Below are 22,743 nucleotides of genomic sequence, written 5' to 3' on the forward strand. Positions count from 1 at the left end.
ATGTGGTACTATTAGGCTGATGTTTACATAAGTTATGATGAACTTCACAGTGTAGCTAAAGTGCACAGTGATGAGTTTAATGTACCTTTCCAATAAATATTGAGGGTCTTATTCTGGTGACATGATAATCAATGCTTGACTGCCATTTGACAAATATAAATTATTTTGCTGTGTGCAGGAGGGCATGGGACGAAAGAGTGTAGTTTCGGTGGAAAAGGTGGAGTGTTTCAACTGTAATTACCAATTGGATACCACGGAATTGGGAGACATCTGGGGATCAGAAATGTCCTGTGCGAGTGAGACGGATTGACATTTCCAGGGTGAGAGCAGTACAGAAAGTGTCATGCTGAGGCAGTGAGGAAAGTAGACGATGGTGGGCAAAGGGTGAGGGAGATGATCCCTGTGAGTATTAGGCCAGTACAGAGTGACCCGAACAGTTTGTGCTTTAGTAAAGGAGGCTTCTTGGCGATATTGGTATGGTTATTAATTGTACCACACAGATGGAAAGGAAATCCCAGAAGACTGAATTGATGGTAGCAGCAGCAGAGACATTTTTGTATATCAGAGATTTTAGTGCATGAGAACTACAGGGGTTTTGAGAGAAGGGGTACCAGCCTCCCAGGCCGATGGGCTGGGGTAAGTTCTGTTGGGACCAAGGTAGTGGGAAGGGGTGGTGAGGTGTGTTGGGGATACTGGTATATACACTGAACAAAAAAATATAAACACAACATGCAACAATTTCAAAGATTTGACTGAGTTACAGTTCATAAAAGGAAATCAGTCAATTGAAATATATTCATTAGGCCCTAATCTATGGATTTCACATGACTGGGAATACATATATGCATCTGTTGGTCACAGATACCTTAGAAAAAGGTAGGGGGGTAGATCAGAAAACCAGTCAGTGTCTGGCGTGACCACCATTTGCCTCATGCAGCATGACACATCTTCGCATAGAGTTGATCAGGCTGTTGATTGTGGCCTGTGAAATGTCCCACTCCTCTTCAATGGATTTGTGAAGATGCTGGATATTGTGGGGAGCTGGAACACACTGTTGTACATGTCGATCCAGAGCATCCCAAACATGTTTAACGGGTGACATGTCTGGTGAGTATGCAGGCTATGGAAGAACTGGGACATTTTCAGCTTCCAGGCATTGTGTACCGATCCTTGTGACATTATGCTGAAACATGAGGTGATGGCGGTGGATGGTTGGCGTGACAATGGGCCTCAGGATCTGATCACGGTATCTCTGTGCATTCAAATTGCAATGGATAAAATGCAATTGTGTTCATTGACCGTAGCTTATGCCTGCCCACCGCCTTCATGGGGCACTCTGTTCACAAAGTTGATCAACAAAGCGCTCGCCCACACAACTCCATACACGTTGTCTAACATCTTCCCTATCTGCCCTGTACTGTTGAAACCGGGATTCATCTGTGAGGAGCACTCTTCTCCAGTGTGCCAGTGGCCATCCAAGGTGAGCATTTACACCGGACTGTAGTCAGGTCAAGACCCCTGTGAGGACGACAAGCATGCAGATGAGCTTCCCTGAGACAGTTTCTGACAGTTTGTGCAGAAATTATTCGGTTGTGCAAACCCACAGTTTCATCAGCTGTCCAGGTGGCTAGTCTCAGAATATTCCGCAGGTGAAGAAGCAGGATGTGGAGGTCCTGGGCTGGTGTGGTTACACGTGCTCTGCGGTTGTAAGGCCGGTAGGACGTACTGCCAAATTCTCTAAAACTACGGAGGCAGCTTATGGTTGACATTCCTGCAGTCAGCATGCCAATTGCACGCTCCCTCAAAACTTGAGACATCTGTGTTATTGTATTGTGTGACAAAACTGCACATTTTAAAGTGGCCTTTTATTGTCCCCAGTACAAGGTGCACCTGTGTAATGATCATGCTGTTTAATCAGCTTATTGATATGCCACACCTGTCAGGTAGATGGATTATCTTGGCAAAGGAGAAATGCTCTCTAACAGGGATGTAAACAAATTTGTGCACAACATTTGAGAGAAATAAGCCTTGTGCGTATGGAAAATTGCTTGGATATTATATTTCAGCTCATGAAACATGGGACCAACACTTTACATGGAGGTGCAATTTCCTTTTTCCCCCATTTTCTTGGGGAACAAATGTGAACAAATGTGCTATGCACTTTCCAAACTGTGAAAGGCAGCAATACGCAACATGGCATCTAGTCTGCCGGAAAGCCACACGAAGAAGTACTTGCTTGACAGGGGGAATCATGAAGAAGTGGATGTCAAGTATGAATCAGGAAGCGTGTCTAATAAAGTTGATTATGAATGGAAAACAGTAGTATCAAAGAATGGCGCAAGAATAAATCTGTATAAAATTGGACTGGATGATGATAGTAGGCCTATGTCGAATAAGGATGACTTTGTTTTTTGAATAAGCAATGATATTCAAGATCTGTTTTGAGGTCTCAAAAAGGTGTAGCATGCACTGTGAAAAGTGGAGTGAATCAGAGTGACCAGAAGTGGGCTTTGTTCTGATTAATTGTATTTCTGATTAAAAGAAGGGAATTGCAAGAATCGCGAATTCCGAAGTAACATCAGTTGAACTTCGCAATGGTGCCCCTGTTAAAGGAGCCATCTCCTGGGTGTCTATGGAAGTAGAAGTTGAATACCTCAAGAATCCAAAGTGTGGTTGGTGCCCGTCGCCTGACCCGAATGGTGATCGGCAGGGAAAAAAATAAGAAAATCTTTTGGTTCAATTGTTTTTTGATAAAGAGCACCTCCCTACACAAATTAAATCACATTTTGTTGGTCATATACACATGGTTAGCAGATGTTATTGCGAGTGTAGTGAAGTGATTATGCTTCTAGATCCGACAGTGCAGCAGTATCTAACAGGTAATGTCTAACAAATTCCACAACAAAACCTAATACACACAATCTAGTCAAGGAATGGGATGAGAATATATAAATATAAAATATATGGATGAGCAGTGACAGAGCAGCTAAGATGCAATAGATAGTGTAGGATACCGTATACAGTATATACATATGAGATAAGTAATGCGAGATATGTAAACATTCTTAAAGTGGCATTATTAAAGTGACTAGTGTTACATTTATTAGTGGCCAATGATATCAAGTCCGTAGGTAGGCAGCCGTCTCTCTGTGCTTGTGATGGCTGTTTAACAATCTGATGGCCTTGAGATAGAAGCTGTTTTTCAAATCGCTCTGTCCCAGCTTTGATGCACCTGTACTGACCTCACCTTCTGGATGGAAGTGGGGTGAACAGGCAGTGGCTCGGGTGGTTATTGTCCTTGTTGATCTAGGCTATGTAAGGTAAGATCTTTTGTCTCCAAACCACTACAGGGCAACAACTCCAAAGGTTTTGGCCATGTTGCAAATGTTTGTAGAAGGATGGAGTACACTGAACATCGGCATATAGGGTGTTGTAACTGTGGTGGGGATCATGATCCTGAATTCATGGAGTGCCCTGTAAGGGTGAAGGAGATGGAAGTGGCAAAAGTCAGGGCGGTACATCTGGAATATCTTATGCAAAGGCGATTCATTGAGTTGAAAGATGTGATGATGTACAGTGCATTTGGAAAGCATTCAGACCCTTTGACTAGTTCCACATTTTAACAGCCTTATTCTAAAAATGTATTACATTTTATTTTTTTGTTATCAATCTACACACAATACCCCATAATGACAAAGCAAAAACAGGTTTTCAGAAATATTAGCAAATGTTTAAAAAATAAAGAACTGAAATATCACATTTACATAAGTATTCAGACCCTTTACTCAGTATTTTGTTGAAGCACCTTTGGCAGCGATTACAGCCTCAAGTCTTCTTAAGTATGACGCTACAAGCTTGGCACACCTGCATTTGGGGAGTTTCTCCCATTCTTCTCTGCAGATCCTCTCAAGCTCTGTCAGGTTGGATGGGGAGCGTCACTGCACAGCTATTTTAAGGTCTCTCCAGAGATGTTCGATCGGGTTCAAGTCAGGGCTCTGGCTGGGCCACTCAAGGACATTCAGAGACTTGTCCTGAAGCCACTCCTGCATTGTCTTGGCTGTGTGCTTAGGGTTGTTGTCCTGTTGAAAGGTGAATCTTCACCCCAGTCTGAGATCATGAGTGCTCTGGAGCAGGTTTTCATCAAGGATCTCTCTGTACTTTGCTCTGTTCATCTTTCCCTCGATCCTGACTAGTCCACCAGTCCCTGCCCCTGAAAAACATCCCCACAGCATGATGCTGCCACCACCATGCTTCACCGTAGGGATGGTGCCAGGTTTCCTCCAGATGTGCCTCTCGGCATTCAGGCCAAAGAGTTCAATCTTGGTTTCATCAGACCAAAGAATCTTGTTTCTCATGGTGTGGGAGTCCTTTAGGTTCCTTTTGGAAAACTCCAAACGGGCTGTCATGTGCCTTTTACTGAGGAATGGCTTCCTTCTGGCCAATCTACCATAAAGGCCTGATTGGTGGAGTGCTGCAGAGATGGTGGTCCTTCTAGAAAATCCTATCTCCACAGAGGAACTCTTGAGCTCTGTCAGAGTGACCATCGGTGTCACGGCTCTCGTCGTAATGATGATCGGACCAAAGCGCAGCGTGGTAAGTGTTCATGATTATTTATTAACCAAAACACTTGAACAAAATAACAACGTGAAGAAACCGAAACAGTTCTGTAAGGTGCATAAACTATACAGAAAACAACTACCCACAAAACACAGGTGGGAAAAAGGCTGCCTAAGTATGATTCCCAATCAGAGACAACGATAGACAGCTGTCCCTGATTGAGAACCATACCCGGCCAAAACATAGAAACAGAAAACATAGAAATAACTAAACTAGAATGCCCACCCTAGTCACACCCTGGCCTACCCAAAATAGAGAATAAAAGCCTCTCTATGGCCAGGGCGTGACAATCGGGTTCTTGGTCACCTCCCTGACCAAGGCCCTTCTCCCCCAATTACTCAGTTTGGCCAGGCAGCCAGCTCTAGGAAGAGTCTTGGTGGTTCCAATCTTCTTCCTTTTAAGAATGATGGAGGCCACTATTGTCTTGGGGACCTTCAATGCTGCAGACATCTTCCCCAGATCTGTGCCTCGACACAATCCTGTCTCGGAGCTCTATGGACAATTCCTTCGACCTCATGGCTTGGTTTTTGCTCTGACATGTACTGTCAACTGTGGGATCTTATATAGACAGGTGTGTGCCTTTCCAAATCATGTCCAATCAATTGAATTCACCACAGGTGGACTCCAATCAAGTTGTAGAAACATCTCAAGGATGATCAATGGAAACAGGATGCACCTGAGCTCAATTACGAGTCTCATAGCAAAGGGTATGAATACTTATGTAAATAAGGTATTTCTGTTTTTATTTGTAATAAATTTGCTAAAATATTTTTTTTAACTGTTAACGCTTTGTCATTATGGGGTATTGTGTGTAGATTGATGAGGGGGGAAAATCGTTCGTACATTTTAGAATAAGGCTGTAGTGTAACAAAATGTGGAAAAAGTCAAGAGTTCGGAATACTTTCCTGAATGCACTATAGTAGAAGAAATGGTAGTGGAGGCTCCACAATCCATTGAGAATGTTTGTTGCCAGTTGGATTTTGTGGCGTTCATTGCCACAGTTAATAACTGTACAGTACAAGTGACGAAGAAATCAAAGAAACTGGACAAAACATTTCTGGGCCTGCAGCGGAAGACTTTAGGTTGCAATCGTAACCCCGGTTCTCTGATAGTATGAGTGAGGTATTTCACTTATGGGATACGCCCCTAGCGTATTCGTCAGAAGCCTTTATTACACTACGCCAGCCATTATTGGCTGGACATCGAGACGTGTGCATTGGGGAAGGGTGTCCCTCCTACCCTATAAAAGGTCAGACGCAGTGTGTCTGAGTCATTCAAAAATAAGAAACACCTCTTCTTCGCTCAAGGAGGGTGGTCTGGTGAAATACCTCAGTCATACTATCAGAGAACCGGGGTTACGGTCGTAACCTAAAGTTATTTTTCAAGTATTCGTTTCGGTATTTCCCTCATGGGATATATTGACTCCCGTATTGCCAGACAAGCTCATCCTGACGACCGACTGCCCTGTGCGATATATCACACAAATGGGCCTTTCCCCTCAGAAGATCCTACACGTAAAACAGTATGTGCCAGAGTTGGTGCAGTGACATCGAATCTATAAAACTTTGCAAATGTATGAGGTGAAGCCCAACTCGCTGCTGAACAAATATCTTGGATAGATATGTCCTTAAATAAAGCCCAGGACGTAGCCATTCCTCTAGTAGAATGAGCCTGTAGCCAGCAGGAGACGGAAGACCTTTACTCTCCCACTAGTAAGGTTTTGCAAAGGAAACAAACAGCTGATCACATTTTGTAAACCCTTTAGTCCTGTCCATGTAGATGTGCAGAGCGCTTACTGGGCACAACATATGCAACCGTTGATGTTCCAGTTCTAGTAATAGCGCTGTCTTAAATGAAAGCATTTTCAGAACCACCTGATCCAGGGGCTCAAAAGGCTGTTGGCATAGTGCATCCAAAACAACTGATAAGACCTGCGATGGGGCAAGCTGTTTGGACACTGAACGCAAACAATGTGCAACCTTCATAAAACGGGCGACAAGCGGGTGTTGCCCCACTGTCGTGCTCCCAAATCCCGCATGACAAGCCAAAATAGCTGCCAGATATACCTTAATAGTAGAAAAAGGCTTTCCTTTGTATAATAATGCCTGTAGAAATGACGGAGCACTATAATGGCACTATCTTTGATTTAGTGCACCATTTCTCAAACACGCCATTTACAATCTTAAAGGGACCTGATGGATGAGGCTCTAGCACTCTGAATAGTCAAAATTACATTTTGGGGAAGCCCGGCAGTGTTCAAATTGAACCGTTCACGGGCCAGGCCCAGAGTGCCAACCGTTCTGGTGAGGATGGAAAATCTCCCTGCACAGTATGTCCCGACGCAGAGGGAGGGGCCACAGTTGACTGCAAAGTAGTTGCGTGATCTCCGCTAGCCAGTGTTTCTCTGGCCAATGTGGTGCTTTTAGTATGAGAGATAGACCCTTCTCCAGCACCCTGGATAGGGTGGGAGAAATCAGGGACAGTGTGGGGAAAGCATACAGAAGGACGCGTGTCCACTCGTGCGCCAACGTGTCCACTCCCATCGGTGCATCCCAATCCCTCAGGGAAAAGAACGCGGGAGACTGGGTATTCTTCCTTGATGCATAAAGATCACTGCTGGAATGCCGAAGTGCATCCAAACCTGATTGGCTCCCTCTGGGTGGAGCTTCCACTCCCCATATAGGGGGTTCCCCCTGGAGAGTAAATCTGCCCCCAGATTTAGTACTCCCAGTACATGACCCTCCAGAAATGGGAAAAACGATTTTAATGCCAGGGTAACAGCAAGGAGTTCCAGGTAGTTTATGTGAGTAGAACGGAGATGGGGTCCCCACACTTTGTTGAGAGATGCGTCCGTCGTGACTACTTTTCTGGATAAAACAGTGCCTATTTGGGCACCCTGTGACAGAAACGTCTGGTTTCTCCAGGAGTGCAGTGCTACTGTGTAGTCTATGGAGACCTGTACACGGTGATGTTTGTGACGTAATGGGCTCAGACCTAGAGAAGAGGGGATGACTACTAACCTGGGATGACTACTAAAGCCGTTGCCATCAAACCTAGCAGCCTCAGGCATGTTTTGAAAGAGACCAGGTTCCCTCTGCGAAATAGTGCTAGGCAATTCTTTCACTGAAAGGCGAGCTTTGAATGATACCGAATCTAGGGTTTAAGCCTAGGAAAGAGATTGTCTGCGTGGGAATCAGAACGCTCTTTACTGTGTTTATTCTGAAACCTCAAAATGTCAGGTGTTCCAAGAGCAGCTGATTGTGTTCTAAGACATCTTGTCTCAATTGAGCGCACAGCAGCCAACCTTCTATGTATGTCATCAGCTGAATGCCCCTTTCTCTGAGTGGGGCTATGGCTGCCTCGGTACACTTCGTAAAAAACAGAGGTGACAATGAGAGGCCGAAAGGGAGGACCAGAAATTCTGAGATAACGCCTAGAAAAGCAAATCTGAGAAATTTCCTCTGAGGAGGATATATTGAGATGTGAAAGTAAGTGTCCTTCAGGTTGACGGACACGAACCCAATCTTCTGGGTGCACAGAATGTAGCAGAGCAGTGTGTGTCAACATTCTGAACGTGTACTTTCTCATGTGCCTGTTCAAAGCACGTAGATCTAGGATCGGGCCTATGCCGTCCGCCTTTTTTGGGAACTAGGAAATATCTTGAGTAAAAACCGCTGTGGCATTGCTGGGGAGGAACAATTCTTATTGCCCTTTTCCCAATTAGCGATGTGATTTCCTCCTTGAGGACACGCGCTGATTCCCCCTGAGCCTGAGTGTGTATGATTCCCTGAGCCTGAGTGTGTGTGATTCCCTTGAATCAAGGCGAGGTGACAGCGAATTGTAGTCTGTATCCCTTGTCTATCGTGCCCTGTACCCAGTTTGAAACTGCGCATGCCCGCCAGTTCTCTCTCCGAGAGAGGGCTGATGGGAATTCCCCCCACAGACGAAGCAGCAGCACCCTCCGTTGGGGGGAGGGTGTACAACAGTCCATGACGCACTGCACATGCTCGCCTGGCCCGCACCGGGAGAGCTCTTATGTGGCCTATCATCACAGAAGGAGCGATAGCTCCCTCAGGTGGCGTTATAGGGAGGCACCCTGTTTGTTTTGATTTTATGAGAAACATACTGTCTGACGGTGTCCTTGGCCTGAAGCCTGGTTGCGATCGATAGTGTAAACATTTTTAATGTGAACTGACATTGTGGAGTGTTTATGAGACAAGAGGGTGGCCTTGTAGGTGCATCCACCTGAACATTGTCTCTTCTCCTCTTTGGGCTGTGTTCTGTTGCCACCGTCTTGGGCCTAGCATGCCGGAAATAACACTGAGGTCCCTGGGAACTTGCACCCTGGAACAAGCTCAGGATTGGCGGAGGAGATAGAACCGCACTTAGGGGAGGCCGTTCTCGACTCTCTGGTGATGGGGACACCGCTAGGCCATCCACTTCTTCCTTCTTACCCCCTGGGTGGGGTTAGGGGCCGGTCGGCTCCTTGGTGCTGTGGTGGAAATTCAACACCAGGGACACCTTAAGCCAATCTTAAAACGAATCACTCTTTACTTTCAGCAAGCTGGAGAGGTTCCAACAAACTTAATGCACCATTGTACACATGTCAATCCGGAGCTCTCCTGGAGCCGTCCCAGCATTTGTCTTATACAATATATGTGTGATGTAGAAGTCCGTCACTGGCCGCGGGCAGCATTTGGTACTTTAACGCACGCACACATTCATCACTCCTCCCTGCTCCGTTATCAGATAAGTTAACGATGTGGGTCGACACACAAGTTAACTTCTCTGTCTTAGTACATACATGTCACACTTATGTCAGTGTTCATATTTAATATAAGCAATATTTATTATACTTATCGATATTGTGGATGAGCGCTTTGTTTGTTTGTTCTGTTCCTCTCTCTCTCCATCTCTGTAGCTTCCGGGTATGCTGGATAAGGACTCGAGCTAAGGGAATGGGCTAACTTTGTAGTGCTTATGAGCTTATTGAAAGACACTGGGCTTATTGAAAGACACTGTGATGTAATTTGGTAAATGTTATATTGGGATATTGTTTCATAAAAAACGTGTTGCAATGTATATACTGTAGTATGTTTAGTTAAATGTAAAATGTAGATTTGTATAGGTAATTGCCTAATTAATTAGTGTTAATTGTTCTGAGGGGAGGGGCTAGCCCTACAAAAGGAGCCTCTCTTTCAGTTCATAGAGAGGCATTTTGGATTGAACTGTGGATGGGGCAGCATTGTTTTTAGCTGGCCCATAAGGTATATGTTTGATGGCAGTACTGTTGTTTTTGTTCCGGAATCACTTTGTAATTAAACACCTTTGCACAGAAGAACTTTTGCGGCTCCGCCATATGTTTTATTTTGATAGAGGTGAGGTTTTCCAGTTTAGCCTTCTGGCCTACTCTACGTGACAATACGGCTAAACACAGACAAGTTATATTTGCATGATTTAGCATAGTTAATTCATCACTACCGGTGGCTCGCATGTATGACTGACCAATACCTCACGAGGCTCTCTCTCTCTCTCCAAGTTGAGACCTTGAAACTGAGATACCTCGGTTGTTCCCATATCAATATCCTGGGTGTACTGCCAAGTTGTGGGTCAGTGATAGTGAGGATTCCTCCATACACGATCAGTCAATCACCTGCATGAACCCATCTAATTAGTAATTAGAAAGTAGCATTGATTTGATACATAAACATAACATTTCTCTCACAGTGCCATGGGTGGGAAGGGAGGCTTATTTTTGGCGGTGGGACCGAAAAGGCCTTTAGGGTCTACTGGAGCATCCAGGACCTTCAGCTTCTCACTAGCAGACACCGTGGATTGATTGAGCCACCGCGCCCTCTCCTGGGATATCATGAACCCTATCGCTCTTCCTGACGCCTGGACGGCGGTTTTAAGCAGACGCAGGTTGAGGTCTGTGGCAATGCAGATCTCGTCCCATAAACCCGGCTCCAGTGTGACCGCTATCTCCTCCTGTAGCTCAGCTTGGTATGCCGAGACCATGGAGGTGGTGCTGAGAGCCCTCCCAGCTGTGGCGACCGACCTGTAGACCTTCTCTGTCGCGGAGGACTGTAAGCCCTCGTACTTGGTTGGTAAGGTGGGTCCAGTCGAGGTCATGTAGGACTTCTGGCTGGGGTGTAGATGGGGAAACCACCAGTGATTTGATTTGGGGGGGGGGGGCATGTGGGCAACCCCAATCCCTTCCATGTCAACGCAGTCCAACACTGACCCACCTTGAACAGGGTTCTTGGAAGAGGAAAGTGTACTCCAGGTATGGGTAACCACCTCCAGGCATTCTGGAATGACTGGTAGTAATTGCCTGGCCACCCGTTTGGCTTTGGGTAGCCTCTTACCCTCATAGCGGGACTTGGTGGTCTATGCTACTGCATTGGGCCAGGGAATCACCTGTTTATCCGCAGCGCATTTGCACAGGTTCTGCAGGTTTACACAGAGAGCTGGTGGGGGTGGCGCACCACCTGCGTGTCCGGTTTCAGAATCCTCGGCAGGAGGATTGGTGGCCTGGCCTGAGGGGATGAAGGAGTCTTCATCTCCATCAGATGATTCTGAAAGGTGGCGTTCAGAAAATCCTATGGGGTCGTTGTCTCCAGTCAGGAAGCCAGGCAGGGAGGTTGCGAGGTTGTTACTGGAGTCCTACAACAGCGGAGCAATGGCACCGAGCTGGTTGCTCCAGGATTCCCCGTGGGGATATCCATGGACTCTGATGAGTCATCAGAGTCCATGGCCCCTTTTTAGGTTCCTGTTGACTCAGGCTAGCCTGTGACGGAGGCTCTTTACAGTGAAAAGGTCACAGTGTGGACAGGAGCCGGGGGAAGCTAATGCTTCCTGGACATGTTGCAGCCCAAGGCAAGCGGAGCACACCAAGTGGGTGTCCTTGGCCGATATCTTGCTTCCACAGGAGCATATTCGTTCTCCTCGTTTGGGGTGGGAATGCTTTTGTCGCCATAGCTGGGATGCTATGTTTTTAGCTGTCAGAAGAAAACTATCTTAGTAGGCTAGTCACATAGCTAGTGATTAGTGGGTTATCTCCAACGGTGGAACTTGTGTGATGGCCGGATACCGTTTCCCGAAAATACAGATTAGAAAAGATAGCTTGGTGTAGCTAGTAAAAACGTCTCTTGTCGAAGTAAAACTCACAAAAGCTAGCTAGTGTGGTGACTAGCTTGCTAACGACTAGTCATTGTTTGGATACAGCTAACTTGGTTGTGAATGTGTTACAGCTGTACACCTTGCCTCCCTCAAATAATTTTCCTCTAACAAAGGTGAAGGAAAATGAAAATATCCACCTCCACACAGTCCTGAGAATAGCCCACAGCGAGCGAGTTGTAAGCTCACGCTTTTGGACAGTTTAGCTACTTCTGGAAAATGCAGTTGTTGAGGTAAGCTTTCTGATGAAAAGCGAGAAGACGTGTTTGAATGACTCAGAGATGCTGCGTCAAACCTTTTATAGGGTAGGAGGGACACCCTTCCCCGACGCACACGTCTCGACATCCAGACAATTATGGCTTGCGTAGTGTAATAAAGGCTTCTGACTAATACGTTAGGGGCATATCCCATAAGTGAAATACCAAAACGAATACTTGAAAGAGAACCTACATGGGGTACTGGCATTAGAAGATATCCCATCCCCCACTTGTTTTTAACTAAATAAATAGGATGTTTTTATTGTTGTTGGTAGTCTGAATATACAGTATTTTTTCCCCCACCTACACAATGTTCCCGTTTTGTGGGATCTTTTTGTTTTCCTCCCGCACAGTAGGTGGCGGCAATACATCTTTGTGGGTGTAGTCTGCCAAAAAAAATACATGCGTGTCGGAAACACGTCGCAACTACCGGAAACCCTTTTAGGCAGCACGTGTGTAGCTTTTTTCCCCTTGCAAAGCACGCTGCAAACAGCAAGCACACGTTTTGTTAAATATTATTTGTTTAATCAAAAACATGACAAAGGTAAAGAAGGAAAAGGGCATCAAGGAGGAGGCTGGAGCGACGGAGACCGGAGGGACGGAGACTGGAGTGACAGAGAAATCGTATCAAGAGTTGATCGCAAACATCAACCCAATCGCGAATCCACTGGCCACCAAGAAGCTAAGCAAGAAGCTTTACAAATGTGTAAAAAAGGGTAATTTAACCAGTCTTATTAGCTTCATGTACCTACTACCAGAAACATGCTAAGATATTACATGGATTTGCTAGCAATATACAGTCAGGTAGGTTAACTAGCCAAGTGGTGTAACTTGGTAAATAGGTAAACAGTGAAAGTTATCTAGCATGCTACGTTAGCACTGTCCTAGCTAGCGATTTGGCAACTGAAATGTTTGTTGCCACACACTGTCAACCAACAAGACTAGCAGGTTTCTTATTTCCAACGCTCTTCTGTCCCTTTTCAGCATCCAAGCTCAAACAAATTCGCAGAGGAGTGAAAGAAGTCCAGAAGTTTATCAACAAAGGAGAAACTGGGTAAGCTTTGTTCTCAGTGTGCTAATGTTAGCTGCGTGGTGCATTATCCCCTGTTCGGGTGTATCAGCCAGATAACTAATATATTCAAACTTATTTTGCAGCATTGTGGTGTTGGCTGGGGATACTCTTCCAATCGATGTTTACTGCCATCTACCAGTCATGTGTGAGGACAGGAGTTTGCCATATGCCTACATTCCCTCAAAAGTGGTGAGTAACCATTTTACCTATACATCTTGGAGGAAAATGTAAACCATATAATGTAAACTCGTACATCGCCTTGGTCCGTACAATTGCCCTTATTTTAGCGTCCCAAAAACGTAATACTTCCAGATCAACTGTAATGTCAATACCATTGTAAAGCACAATTTCTCCCCTTTCCAACATTATCAATTACATGACCTAAATGCTGCCCGTTTCTGCATAATTCAAGCAGGCAATGAGCCCCGTCAGGTCTTTTTAAAAATGGCGGGTGGGGAAGCGAAACTAATGCGTGATAGTGAGAAGGAGATGTTGTGTGGGAAAATAGCTTTTTTTCACTTGATCTGTCCAACTTATCACCTTATCGCCTCTAAAATGTAAATAAAACACTATAAAGAGTTTATATAATGTGTCATTACATACCTATTTGAAGGTTTGTGTCGAATTTGAATTGGGTTTTTAGGGCGGTGCTAAAGTGATCTTAGAAGTAAACAGCGGCTTTGAGAATGATGATCGCATGCAATGATGACGCAAAAAATGACTAGGTATCCCCCCTTACCCCCGTCACTGTCCATTTCTTGTTTTTAAACGATGAAAGAAGTGCTACACCTGGTGGAGAGAGATTGTAAGACAGAAATAGTTGCTGTATGTTACGACATGACACGTCACGGTGTAACGGAGGGTCTGTTTTTTCAACTGTTCTCCAATACTATAGAGCCATTACCATGTCAATCAATGCTTGAATAGAAACCTAGTTCATACCCCCGATTTTGAAGTCAACACAGTCGCTAGAGTCCCATTCGTTTTCTTTGTAGCCTCGTTTGAATGTTGCGGTTGCGCACATTTGTACGGAATGGGGTGATTTTACGTTACAGGTAATTGCCGAAATAAAGGAAATACCAGCATAGTGTCTTAATAGGGTGTTGGGCCACCACAAGCTGTCAGAACTGCATCTTGGCATAGATTCTACAAGTGTCTAGAACTATTGGAGATGCAACGCCATTATTTGGTGTTTTCTTGATGGGGGTGGAAAACGCCCTGTCAGGTGCTGATCCAGAATCTGCATGGCTGGTTAATTAGGGCAGATTTCAAGTTTTCATAACAATCGATAATCATCATTTTTGGATGCTGATTATGGCCAATTACGTTGCATTCCACGAGAAAACTGCGTGGCAGGCTGACCACCTGTTACGCGAGTGCAGCAAGGAGCCAAGGTAAGTTGCTAGCTAGCATTAAACTTATCTTATAAAAATCAATCTTAAGATAATCACTTGTTAACTACACATGGTTGATGATATTACTAGGTTAACTAGCTTGTCCTGCGTTGCAAATAATCACTGCGGTGCCTGTTAATTTATCATCAAAATCACAGCCTACTTCGTTTTAACAAAAGCGCATTTGCGAAAAAAGCACCATCGTTGCACGAATGTACCTAACCATAAACATCAATGCCTTTCTTAAAATCAATACACAGAAGTATATTTTTTTTATACCTGCATATTTAGTTAAAATAAAATCATGTTAGCAGGCAATATTAAATAGGGAAAATGTGTCACGTCTTTTGCGTTCATTGCACGCAGAGTCAGGGTATATGCAACAGTTTGGGCCGTCTGGCTCGTTGCGAACTAATTTGCAAGATTTTTACATAATTATAACATTGATGGTTGTGTAATGTAATGGCAATATTTAGACTTAGGGTTGCCACCCGTTCGATAAAATACGGAACGGTTCCGTATTTCACTGAAAGAATAAAAGTTGTTTTTTCGAAATGATTGTTTCTGGATTTGACCATATTAATAACCAAAGGCTCGTATTTCTGTGTTTATTATAATTAAGTCTATGATTTGATTGGGTGGTGGTAGGCAGCAGCAGGCTCATAAGCATTCATTCAAACTTTACTGTGTTTGCCAGCAGCTCTTAGCAATGCTTGACTCACAGCGCTGTTTATGACTTCAAGCCTATCAACTCCTGAGATTAGGCTGGCAATACTAAAGTGCCTATAAGAACATCCAATAGTCAAAGGTATTTGAAATACAAATGGTATAGAGAGAAATAGTCGACGCGTCATGACTCCTACAATAACTACAACCTAAAACTTCTTAACTGGGAATATTGAAGAACTGGGTATATTGAACCATCAGCTTTCATATGTTCTGAGCAAGGAAGTTAAACATTAGCTTTTTTACATGGCACATATTGCACTTTTACTTCTCCAACACTGTTTTTGCATTATTTAAACCAATTGAACACGTTTCATTATTTATTTGACACTAAATATATTTTATTTATGTATTATATTAAGTTAAAATGTGTGTTCATTTTTCATTCAGTATTGTTGTAATTGTCATTATTACAAATATATCTTCTATCTTTATTCTGGTCCTCCAATAATCGGTATCGGCGTTAAAAATCTTAATCGGTCGACCTCTACTTTAAACCCCCTATGCTCCTTTGAGACCCCTCTTTCAAAGTCGGATCTCTTCTAGCCATGGTAGCCAAAGCAATGGACACCTGGGCATTTTTATACATGACCTTTAAGTAATATTTGGATGTTAGTTGCTTCATTAACTCAGGAACCACACCTGTGTGGACGCACCTGCTTTCTAAATACTTTGTATCCCTCATTTACTCAAGTGTTTCCCTTATATTATATTTTATATTATATACTTTATATTGACAGATACCTATAGCTTATTATGAATTGCTGACCTATGTTAGTTTTCCAGCAGTAAATCACATACCGTCCCATTTGTTCAGGGGTTTCATGTCTAGTCCAACTAAACATATGGTGATGTGAATGATTGCCTTATAACCCTGCTATTTGTCTCCTCAGGACCTTGGTTCGTCTGCTGGCTCAAAGCGGCCCACCTGCGTCATCATGATCAAATCTCACGAGGACTATAAGGAGGCCTATGATGAGTGTTTCGATGAGGTTTCTTCCCTGCCTAAACCCCTCTGAATCATGTCACTGGCTGGTGGACTCAGATGGACAGGCAAACCCCTATGGTATCTGAGAATGTCTGGCTGTAGGCAGAATTAACGAGGGAGTGAAATGGACTTTCACAATTTTGCCAAGCTACAGGGTGTTGTAGTATATCTCGCTGTGTACATTGAACCGGGAATATCATACACTAGCAGTGATCCCCATAAAATGTCAACAAGGCATACGGTAGATGACACCCCCATATTTGGGTGTTAAGTATGTGCTGTCTTAACTCTAGCTGGACATAACTGTATTTTCCTCATTCTGTGGGATCCATGCATTGTCTACGGCCAAGGACATTTTGAATATTCTAGTGTGTAACTGGTGTGTGATTTAAATGTCGCCGCTACTATGGCTTGCATTGCTTTAAAACATACATTTGTCATTTAAATATGAAAAGAAGTCTGCACCGGCTTGATTCTACAATACTATATTGTGACCAGCCTCTTTGTGTTTGAATGGTCAAGATTAGGTTACAGATAATATGCTGAGATTATCTTGTGTGTACGTTTTTGTTCGCTTGAACAGCCAGTTCTAATTGAGTGGCCATATGGGACTACAGGATGCCTGCTCAGTTAAACATAATCATTTCTTGCGATCCCATTCTCATTGCAGTTGTAAACTACTGTGTCATAACTCCCTACTTTGAAATTTGGTAGGTAAAGTTTGATTCATTGTTTGTTTTAGATGTGTTTTTTTACAGGCATATGGACATTTTCCTTTGCATAAAGGTTATTTTGATTCTGTTTTGAGGAAGGTAAATTGGTATGTGATGCAATGCTGTTTTGATGCAATAAATACTTGTTTCTTTTGTAAATCTCGATGCAAAGTCTGCTTTACTTTTGATGGGGGAATACGTTTGCATCATGAATCCAATGATGGTGACTGAGAAAATGAATGATGTAAATGTTTGACAAAAGCCTAAGTGGGCGTTTGAGATTCCAACCATATTGGTCTTTCAATAATGGCAACATTAAGCTAGTAGGGCATGTTTGTTTGTCTGCTGCTACCAATCACATTTTCAGATGTTTTTTTGTCTTAAACTTAGACTAGCATTTCTAAACAAATGCTCTCATCTGTAAACATTGAGCTGAATATAGCTCAATAATTAAATATTTTTTGCATGTATCACCCTTGCTATTGGAGCAGGTTGTGGGAAAAATTATCCTATGATACTGAGTGATACCATACCATCACTGTCAAGGATGCAATTACAACAACCACAAGGTGGCAGTAGTCATGTTTCAATGTAGACATTCCTTTAGGTGTCAGCTTAGTCGGGTTTCACCTGCGGTTATTTGGTCTTTCAGTTTAAAATCCATGAATTCGTTAACTTTACATTTAAAGTATGGCTTTCATAATGTGATGGCGCTTGGGTTCTGAGCTTCAAAATATTTCAATGTTATGTCCACTTTCCCTCACACAGTAAACCATTGTGTGTACTGAATGAGGTGAATCAGGGTAGTGCTGCTCTGTATTTGGCGAGGAAACATTACATGTGTGGGCTGTTGAAAGTGATCACTGTTTACCCCTCTGCTCAGTCCCCACCGGGCCAAGCTTTATGTTGCTTGTTTTGTCTGTTTCGACAGTTGAATTATTTTCCACAAATCATGTATAAAAGCAGAGAGATATTTCAGTCCATCAGGGCACCACATCCAAGAAGGAACTTGAGCTGAAGATAACATCTACTACTTTCCAGATGTATTTCTTGGAAATTATGGAATGACAAAGATGGAGATAATCATTTCCATTTTGGCTGCTCTCTTCCCCCAATCTGGTGGATATCTATGGATATTATTTAGCTTTGAATTTATATATTTTATTTGAGACCACCTAAATTGGAGGTGTCTGAACAAACAACTTCAAGGACAGAGAGTTCATTAGATATTTTTACCAATATACAAAAACAATTCTTAGGTAAGATTTAACGTGCTCTCATAGTACTAGTCAGGGTTTATTTCTATCATACTAACAGATTTGGTTGTAAGGGCCTTATCTCGGCTGTTTCATTAAAGAGAAGTGTACTTTCACTTTAGTGCCTGAAACGTATGCTGTTTTTGAGGGGTCATTTGGTTTTCGGATACACATTTATTTTTCCCAACGTTTATTTAGGAACTTAAGGAAAATTTGTTGTCAAGACTTCAGAGACTAGAAAAGTACTTTAGATAGTTTAATTTGCTATTGGATGACGCACAGTAGTTGGAGAACAGAACAACTTTGTGCAGTTGGAGAGATGGAGGTTATGACCAACCAAGGACGTGTGGATGTCCTTCCTGTGTGAAACATCCCTGGCTGTTAGTGGCCCTGTTTGCACAACAGAACACCTCGGCGTCAGAGGAGTAGGAGACAGGTGGCCTGTGTCCAGGAGCAGGGTGACAGGAACAGAACTGCGTGGTGCTCTCTCTCCGTTTACCAAACAAACCTCATAGGTCAGCTCTGTTTTAGTAAACAGCATGGTGGGTGGATCGAGCTGGGCCTTCAGGTTTGGGATGAGGTCTGCTCTCTTACATAACCTGATCTCTTCTTCAGAATGTGTGTGTGTTAAGAAATCCATAAAGTGTTTTTTCTGTCCTCCAAACATTCCTCATAGACCTCAATTCCCTGTTAAGTGCAGCCTAGCTGAACCTCTGTGGCAGATGTTACAGCCGTAGTTGAGTTTACAACTTTACAACTGCCAAGAGTGAGTGAAAACACGCTTTGGTGATGAAATGTTACTTCCTTATGTTATAAAATACATTTTACCAAGACAAATAGGATTCTTCATGTTCTGCATCTTTCAGGGGGGTCATTCTCTAACATATTAACATTATATCCAAAAAGTTTTGGATTTTGTAATCTAATATATCCGATAATAGAAAACTAGCAGGGAAATGGTTCCAATAGTTTTCCACCATTCATTTTTCCCATAGGGAATTTTAGAAACACTTAAAGTAAGGGCTGTGTTTTGTGTAGACTTCCCCTTGCCCTGGTGTGACATTTTGATAACTGTAAATCTCTATCGGACAAGGTGACTTTTATCAATATATATTCGGCTCTATTTACTCTCAGAAATTGAAAATGCTAATTAGCATCAAAGTAGACATCATGCGAGACTACAAATCCCTGCAAGCTCCTGCACATCATGTTTCGCTGTCACCTTTGCTAACAGGTATTGTGTAAATGTAAAACTTGCCCAAGACAGTTCACAGATTTGTCAATCTAAGGAAATTTAGCCAATGTATTAATTACTACATTATCTAACATTAGATAGTTAATCCAGAGATTCTTACCTTTGCCTTGATTCGGCAGTCTCATCCAGATCATCATGGCATTTGTAGTTCTGTATGATAGCCACATTAGCAGCTAATTAGCATTTCATTTTTAAGGGGTAAATACAGGAAAATAAATTGATAAAAGTCACCTTGTCCGAGAGAGATTTACATGGTTATCGAAACATCACGCCAGGGTAAGCCTACACGAAACACAGCCCTTATTTTAAGTTATTCTAAAATCCCCTTTGGGAAAATGAATGGTGGAAAAACAATTGGAGCCATTACTTTGTTTGACCACTAGGTTTTATGGGTATTATGACTCATACTGTGGTACTCTATAAGCAACAAGCTCTGTTGACAGAGCGGGGCCGCTTTCTCTGTGACTTTTGAGGATTTTACATGTTGTTGTAGTCATCTGTAAAGCTAAATTAGCATGACACGAGCTGAATTACATGTATAAGGCTTTGAAAATAGAAAGTTTGAGGAATGCTCAGTGCTCCGTTGACATTTCACATAGATATGCTTTTTTTGTGAGAAATCTTCAAAAAAGAACAGGAATTTCTCATTAATATCAAAGCGTATTATCCTAAAATATGAAAATACTACATCTCATGTCTCAAAATTGATGTCTATCTTACCTCTATATTGTTTTATGTCCTCTGGATTCGAGAAGAAAGATGAAGAGTTCAACGTTGAGCCTGGATTATGGATTGTGAATGGAATGGATTATGATATAGACATGAGGTTTGGACCACTGGTTTTCCTAGAGGAGTATATACACAAGTAATATATTTTTGCCCATTGTTCAAAATATGCGTTTTTGATTGGACCTGCGTGTCTTCTGGACAAAGACTAATAGAGCATTTGACAGTGACCATGTCATTTGGATGCTGTCTTGATGTGTCATTTCTTATCTCGCTTCATCTGATCCTATTTTCTCGCCGTGTTCCTCTCTGTCATCTTCTATCTGACAGTGCTATATTGACATGTTCAACATCTAAGCGGGCTGTCAAAGGGAGATCCATGGATGAGCAGCAGAGATGGAAAAACAGAGAGAGAAGGCAGGCAGGCAGACAGCGGCACCAAAGGCCTCCTCCTCCTGTGGCATGACTTACGAAACCCATACAGCTGTGTCATCCCCCTGGCCCTCTCCCTCTCCTCTGTGCTGCGAGCTGGATGAGTTATTTGGAGTTTGGCTCTGTCCGTGTGGATGTTTATTGTTTCAACAGTGCACCTGCTGCCTGCCTACCCCCTCTCTAACTCACCGTAGCCTAACACGTGCCATTTACCCTAATCTCCTCACTCACCGAGTGTACAACTCTGCCCCAGGTCACACTGCTGGGCACACCAACAACAACCAACATGTTCACCACCCTACTCAAGCTGACACCTGTTTTCCTCCCCCTCTCTTCTCTGTCTCTCTGTCTCTCTCCCCCTCTCTCTTCTCTGTCTCTCTGTCTCTCTTTCTCTCTCCCCCTCTCTCTCCCCCCCTCTCTTCTCTGTCTCTCTGTCTCTCTCCCCCTCTCTCTTCTCTGTCTCTCTGTCTCTCTTTCTCTCTCCCCCTCTCTCTCCCCCCTCTCTTCTCTGTCTCTCTGTCTCTCTCCCCCTCTCTCTTCTCTGTCTCTCTCTCTCTCTCTCTCTCTCTCTTTCTCTCCCCCTCTCTTCTCTGTCTCTCTGTCTCTCTCCCCCTCTCTCTTCTCTGTCTCTCTCTCTCTCTCTCTCTCTCTCTCCCCCTCTCTTCTCTGTCTCTCTGTCTCTCTCCCCCCCTCTCTCTCCCCCTCTCACTTTCTCTCTCTCTCTCTTTCCCTCTCCCTCCCTCCCTCTCTGCAGTACAGTCAGTTTATCAGACAGGTGTGTGGATGTCTGCACTGAGTGATGGAGCAGGTATAATGGGAGATGTATTGATTTTAATCACATTCTGTTGAGCAATAATTCCCAGCCCCGGGCGTGAGGCAGGTGTTATGATACTGATGATTTGTCTCCACAGCTGGGTTGTTTACCTTTATATTGTCATGGCTAGATCTCGTAGGCCTACAGCTCCATCTAGTGATTGCGTCAGGGACAACAGTTGTTGACAAATGTAGCATTGTAGCTAAGCCTAACCCTAACTCTTTTCCTAACATCAACCTCATTCACCTAACCTGCTGCATTAGTTCTCCTAACCTGCCATGTTAATTCACCTAACCTGCCTCGTTAATTATTCTAACCTGCTATGTAAACAAATCATCAGTATCACCACACAGGCATGCCCTCCGACCGCTGGCACCCATATGACTGAAGGGGGATGGGCAGGCATCTGAGCTAGCACATAACGTTCTGAGAACCATATGTTTATTACAGCGTGGTTAGAGCGTAGTTGTCCTATGGTTATTTTGCATTCAACCTTCCCACAACTTTCTGGTAATGATGCAGGATAGATTTAGCTTTGGAACATTCTCAGCACATTTAAAGAACTTGACAAAAAAGTCAATACTTTTTTGTCTTTCATAACTTTCATGAAATCACACATGCAATACACCAAATTAAAGCTACACTTGTTGTGAATCCAGCCAACATGTCATATTTCCAAAAGGCTTTACGGCGAAAGCAAACAATGCTATTATCTCAGGACAGCACCCCAGTAAACAAACACAGACAATCCTATTTCAACCCTCCAGGCGGGACACAAAACGCAGAAATAAAGATATAATTCATGCCTTACCTTTGACGAGCTTCTTCTGTTGGCACTCCAATATGTCCCATAAACATCACAAATGGTCCTTTTGTTCGATTACTTCCGTCGATATACAGTGGGGAGAACAAGTATTTGATACACTGCCGATTTTGCAGGTTTTCCTACTTACAAAGCATGTAGAGGTCTGTAATTTTTTATCATAGGTACACTTCAGCTGTGAGAGACGGAATCTAAAACAAAAATCCAGAAAATCACATTGTATGATTTTTAAGTAATTCATTTGCATTTTATTGCATGACATAAGTATTCATCATCCCATCTTCAATTTTAATCGATTATTTACATTAAAAAATACCTAAAGTTGTATTACAAAAGTAGTTTGAAATGTTTGGACAAAGCTTACAGGTAACTTTTGTAGTCATGTTGAGCGAGTTGGAACCGGTGTTTTTCTGGATCAAACGCACCAAATAAATGGACATTTTGGATATATATCGACGGAATTAATCGAACAAAAGGACCATTTGTGATGT

General features: G+C 43.2%; 1 protein-coding gene across 1 annotated transcript; it reads left to right on the plus strand.

Moving 5' to 3' along the window:
- The first annotated feature begins 12,477 nt into the window (after positions 1-12,477).
- Positions 12,478-17,109, plus strand: LOC120044413 (H/ACA ribonucleoprotein complex subunit 2-like protein). The gene is made up of 4 exons (XM_038989062.1): positions 12,478-12,769; positions 13,038-13,107; positions 13,209-13,314; positions 16,139-17,109. The coding sequence occupies exons 1-4, from the start codon at positions 12,589-12,591 to the stop codon at positions 16,262-16,264; spliced, it is 483 nt and encodes a 160-aa protein (XP_038844990.1). The 5' UTR covers positions 12,478-12,588; the 3' UTR covers positions 16,265-17,109.
- The last annotated feature ends 5,634 nt before the right edge of the window (positions 17,110-22,743 follow it).

The sequence above is a fragment of the Salvelinus namaycush genome, chromosome 3, assembly GCF_016432855.1.
Source record: "Salvelinus namaycush isolate Seneca chromosome 3, SaNama_1.0, whole genome shotgun sequence".
In the NCBI taxonomy this organism is placed as follows: Eukaryota; Metazoa; Chordata; class Actinopteri; order Salmoniformes; family Salmonidae; genus Salvelinus; species Salvelinus namaycush.